This window comes from Marmota monax, unplaced genomic scaffold, assembly GCF_021218885.2.
Source record: "Marmota monax isolate L192 unplaced genomic scaffold, Marmota_monax_Labrador192_F-V1.1 WCK01_AAM20220418_F8-fsc00138, whole genome shotgun sequence".
NCBI classification, from domain to species: Eukaryota; Metazoa; Chordata; class Mammalia; order Rodentia; family Sciuridae; genus Marmota; species Marmota monax.
The window spans coordinates 4,151,607-4,156,433 of NW_026692763.1; the positions used below are offsets into that span (position 1 = coordinate 4,151,607).

The following is a 4,827-nucleotide window of genomic DNA, read 5'->3' on the forward strand; positions in this document are numbered from 1 at the left end:
CAAAGGAGGGAAAAAAAAATCAATGTGAAAGGGAGATAATCCTCCAGTGGTTCACCTAAAAACTTTCTACCTTCCTCAGCCATGAGAGCCTATATACCTCCAACTTACCCCCATTTCCCTTTAGCCAAGAATACACCATACCTGAGCTGAGCCATCTTCTCCATGCCCTCAGTACTGATGCGGTCCCTGGAAAGCAGGTTGCTGAGCTGTAGTTCCTGGTTGTCAGCCACCCGGAGAAGCCTATGTAGCTCCTGCTGCTGCATGTTCCTCACATGCTGCTCTATCTCCTCAGGACTCATGGTGCTGGCAGGGAGAGGGCTACACACATACTGTCCTGAAGGAGTCGGGTAGCCTGGGTAGTAAGGCCCTGGGTACACACCATTTGTAGGGCCTACTGGGTACTGCAAAGGGCTATACCCTGTATAGGGATACTGAGAGGCAGGGCCTGGTGTCCGGGGGTAATAATAGGGATTGTCAGAGTTTTGAAACTTATAGTAAGATGCCTGGGCCTGGCGTGAGTCCCATGATGTAGGGCTGACTTCATCATCAGTGTCTAAGAAATGTAACTGGGGTGTCTGGTTCTTTAGAGCAGGTTTCTGATCAGGATTATTTGGGTCCCATAGTCGGCGGGTGGTGCCTCCACGGCCCCAACTCCGAGATCCTTTACTACCAGATCCAAATAAAAGTCGAGGTCCTAAAGGCGTGGACTCTGGAGAACCTGCTGAATTGACAGATAGGGCAGTATGGGCAGGCAGGATCAAAATGCCACGACCACGACCCCGAAGTTCTTGTTTCAGGTTTTTGGAATCCTGCTTCTCAGAGCCTTTGCCCCCACTGCTCAAACCTCTGTCAGGTTTTATCTTATCCACATCCTCCCTGGCTGATCTCATCATGGGGGAATCTTTGTTCATGGTTTCTGCATCAAAAGTTACACGAAGTGTGCCTCGATTTTCTTTACCATTGCTTTTCTGTTCACCCTCCCCACGGCCAGACCAGTTTCTTTCTAAGTGTGTCTTCTTTTCTGAGCTCCTCCTGGGCCCCAATCCTTCAGACTCATCAATTCTATCCTCATCTAAAGAATCAGTTGAGGACATAGAAACTTGTTTCTTCAGTCGTGGCCTTTCCTTGGTCCTATCCTGGCGGCGACGGCGACATCCATTATCAGTCAGGCCAACTCCCTCAGTACTATTGTTGCTACCAGCTGAGCTGGTACTGCAAGTGCGATAGCGGTTCCTCCGTTTGTCTGAGCGGGAATAGCGCTTTGCAGAACCAGGCTTCCCCTGGGCCAGGTCATCATTCAGTTTCTTTGTCCCCTCCCCTTTTTCAATCCTTTTTCCTTTTTCTCCTTTTGCAGTCCTTACTCTGTCACTATTTTGGCTCTTTTCTGTCTCGGCTTTATCTGATTTATTCACAACTTCCTCTTTCACAACTTTTCCCCTACATTCATCTTCCTCTATTTTCAGCTGTTCTACCTGGTTGAGGATTTCCTCCTCATCCACCCGACTAGCAGAATCTTTGATACCAGTCTGCAAACGCCTTCCAGCCTGATAGATCTGCAAATCTGGTTTCTTTGTTCTCTTGATGATTCTTAGACTTCGATCTTCTTGCCCAGCAGTCCTAGGAAAAGTCTCCTGTCCTTGATTATTTTCTGGGTCTACAGGACCATTTTGCTGGTGGTTATCCAGTTCCTTGCAGACATCTTTAATGAGCTGTGTACCATTTCCAACAGCACAAGCATTGTTATCATTAACAATTTCATCTTTAAATTCCTCACTCCCAGAGGGCTCCTTGATTTTAGGTCTGTTCCTTAGTCGGGAAAGACCAGGCTTATAGATTTCCAGATCTGGACGCCTGTTATCTTTGCGCTGCCTGGGCTCCTTTAATTCCTTCATGTTTTCTGTTATATTGGGGAAAGGGTTGAAGAAGAAAAGGCAAAAGAAAAGAATAAAGGAGGAGGGAGAGGGAAAACTGTCATTCCGATTAACTAACAGAAAAATTGAGCAAGCATACATATCTCCAAATGCTAATTTTGGTGGACAGGGAAGAATACTTCTGCAAAAGCAGAAATTTGGGGTTTACAGTATTTGTTCAGCAACTGCCAAGGGTAAGAATTGAAATGGGTTAGGAAGTGGGAAGGAAAAAAACTTGTATTTTCTTGGATTGCCCAAGACATATTCAGATTCAGATTTCTAAGACCCCAAACTACCTCATATTATTTGAAAAGAAGATCTCTTAACAATTTCAGCATTAAACTATTGTGTTTATAGAGCCCTTGAAACTATCAGTCTTTTCTTCTGCCTCTAATATTTTTCCAGGGTAGCTAAGTACTTTTAATTTATTAGTAGAGAAATAGAAGTATAATTCAGTAATACAGCTCTTGCCTAGCCTATGTGAAGAGTAAAGCTCTGGGTTTTATTCCCCCCCTGAAAAAAATTTAAAAACACATTTTAGTAGAGAAAAATAAAAAGGAGAAAAGGAGTAATATAACAGTTCAGGACTGAACATCTCTGGAGAAAAAATAATTGCAACTCAAGTCTGTGAACTTGACCAGGATCTTTTACTTTAGCATACCAATTACCTTCACATACCTTCTACTGAAACAAACAAGAAGCAGTTCCCTTTATATTCTTCAACTTGACTTATCCTCACCAACTCTCTAACAGCAGCCAGAAGAGTCATTTCAAGAAAATACTGCTCAAACTATCATCATTAGAATACTGAGACTAACTGCTACTGTGATGATGGAATATGAGAAGAAAAAGTTCCATAGAAGAGCTTCCCTGGACACTGGGAGAAGGATTGTGACATGCTCTCAAAATATCAAGGACTGTGGCATTCAAGAATAAGAAAACAGGGCTGGAGTTGTGGCTCAGTGGCAGAGCACTCGCCTAGCATATGTAAGGCACTGGGTTTGATTCTCAGGTCCATATAAAAACAATAGTGTCTATCTACAACTAAAAAAAATATTTTTAATAAAGTAAGAGAACAGAGGTAGGCACAGCAGCACACAGCACACAGTCATAATCCCATGACTCAGGAAACTGAGGCAAGAGAATAGCAAATTCAAAGCCAGCTTCAGCAATTTAGGGAGCCCCTGTATCAAAATAAATGAAAAGGACTGGAATGTAGCTCAGTAGTAAAGCACCCTGGGTTCAACACCCAGTACCAAAAGAAAAAAAATAAGAATATGGGACTTTAAAAACTACTCTCCAGACTTTATGAATTTTCTAAACAGACAGATAAACAAGTATGCTTTTCTTTAATGTCTGTTACTTTTATTTATTAAGGGGGAGACTATTACAAATAGCCACTAAACATTTCAGTGGAAAAGTGACGGAATTAGTGAGATTATCAAGTACTTAAAATGGAATGTTATGTAAAATCCTAGTCTTGTCTTGTACTAGAAACAAAAATGCAAACAAGATCATAACAGGTATCATATATTCAAGCATTTACACCTACTTTTGTGGATTTAACAAAATAGAAAAAAGAAACTTAAGTTTATGATACCACTTTGGTATTTTCAAAAGTTTATTTATTTATTTTGGTACTGGGGATTGAACTGAACCCAGGGACTTTACCACTAAACTCCATCCCCAGTCCTCTTTATTTTTATTTTGAGACAGGATCTGGCTAAGTTGCTGAGGCTGGCCTGGAATTGTGTCCTCTTCCCTCAGACTCCAGAGTCACTGGGATTTTACAGGCATGCAATCGGTGCTCAACCAGCTGATATTTTCAGAAATTTAAAAGATTCTCCATCAAGTACGAACAAAGGTATCACAGAACACTCAGTCATCTTTGTAACTTAGGTAGGGATGAGGGAAAGGGAAAGGAGTTACTGCTACTTTCCAGAACAGAGGGAGAAAACAGCGTGGATAAACCAATTCAACTGACAAACGAAAACCAAGCCTTGAAAAGGTATCTAACCCAGCTACCACCCTACAAAACTCCACCGCCCAACAGAGACACAAGAACATTTCTTGGAGCTTTTCTGATGTGGCTAGAGACTTCAAATTAACTGGCATTTTGAATATTCTGATAAAAACTGCTCCCACACAACCCAAGGCCAAACCAGAACAGAATCAACTCTGCTCTCTGCGAGGTCCTGGATCCCTCGCAGCTTTCAGAAGCTTGCCTAGGGAAGAAAAGTTCAGCAGAAAAGTCTCAGTGTGTTTAAACCTTTCCCCTCAATTTTTCCAACTCCTTCCCTCCGACGCCAAACAGATGGAGAGGACAAGCTAGCGAAGGATTCCTTCGGGAACGCTACACACCGGGGCCTCCACCAGACCTCAGCACCCACTCCTATTCGCGTATCCTGACAACTAGGAATCCACCGGCTCATCTGAGGGAGCTGGGGCAAAGGGAAACAGTCACCTTCGTGGTGAGAAAGAGGGTGGAGGCAGGAACTCTGACTGGGCTCTCCCGGAGCTGGCCGGAGCTGAAGGAGCCCGACCGTGAGCCTGGCAGGGCAGCTAGGGGCCCGCCCGCGGCCCCCGCCCCCACTGTTGGGGGAAGGGGCGGGGGCTCCCGAGCTCCACGGACTGGGCGGGGAGGAGGAGGAGGAGGAAGAGGAGGCGAGGGAGGCGGGGCGGGCAGGCCCGGCCCAGGAGCTGGGCGGTGCGACTCACCTCTGCTCCCGGCCTGCGGAGCCAGAGTGGCCAAGATCCCTCGCAGCTCCGACGCGGAGATCCGTACACGCTCCAACCCCTCCGCCATCTTCGCGGCTGCTGCTACAGCTGCAGCGACTCCGCCACCGCCGCGCGCAGCCAGGAAACCACGACGGACCGGCGGCGCGCGCTCACCCACTCCCACCCGTTTCCCCGCCCC

General features: G+C 45.7%; 1 protein-coding gene across 4 annotated transcripts in view; it reads right to left on the bottom strand.

Annotated features, from left to right (window-relative positions):
- Smg6 (SMG6 nonsense mediated mRNA decay factor) overlaps positions 1–4,813 on the bottom strand; it is a 228,841-nt gene extending 224,028 nt beyond the window's left edge. For 2 of the 4 annotated variants that reach the window (XM_046446944.2, XM_046446946.2), the window contains exons 1-2: positions 4,629–4,813; positions 142–1,897 (exon numbers count right to left, since the gene is read on the bottom strand). In XM_046446944.2, the coding sequence (XP_046302900.1) occupies positions 142–1,897; positions 4,629–4,716 (1,844 nt within the window). In that variant the 5' untranslated portion in view covers positions 4,717–4,813. Of the gene's footprint in view, positions 1–141; positions 1,898–4,374; positions 4,589–4,628 lie in introns of those variants that run through there. The other 2 variants (XM_058580081.1, XM_046446945.2) reach the window with 2 other exon arrangements.
- Positions 4,814–4,827: the final 14 nt, after the last annotated feature.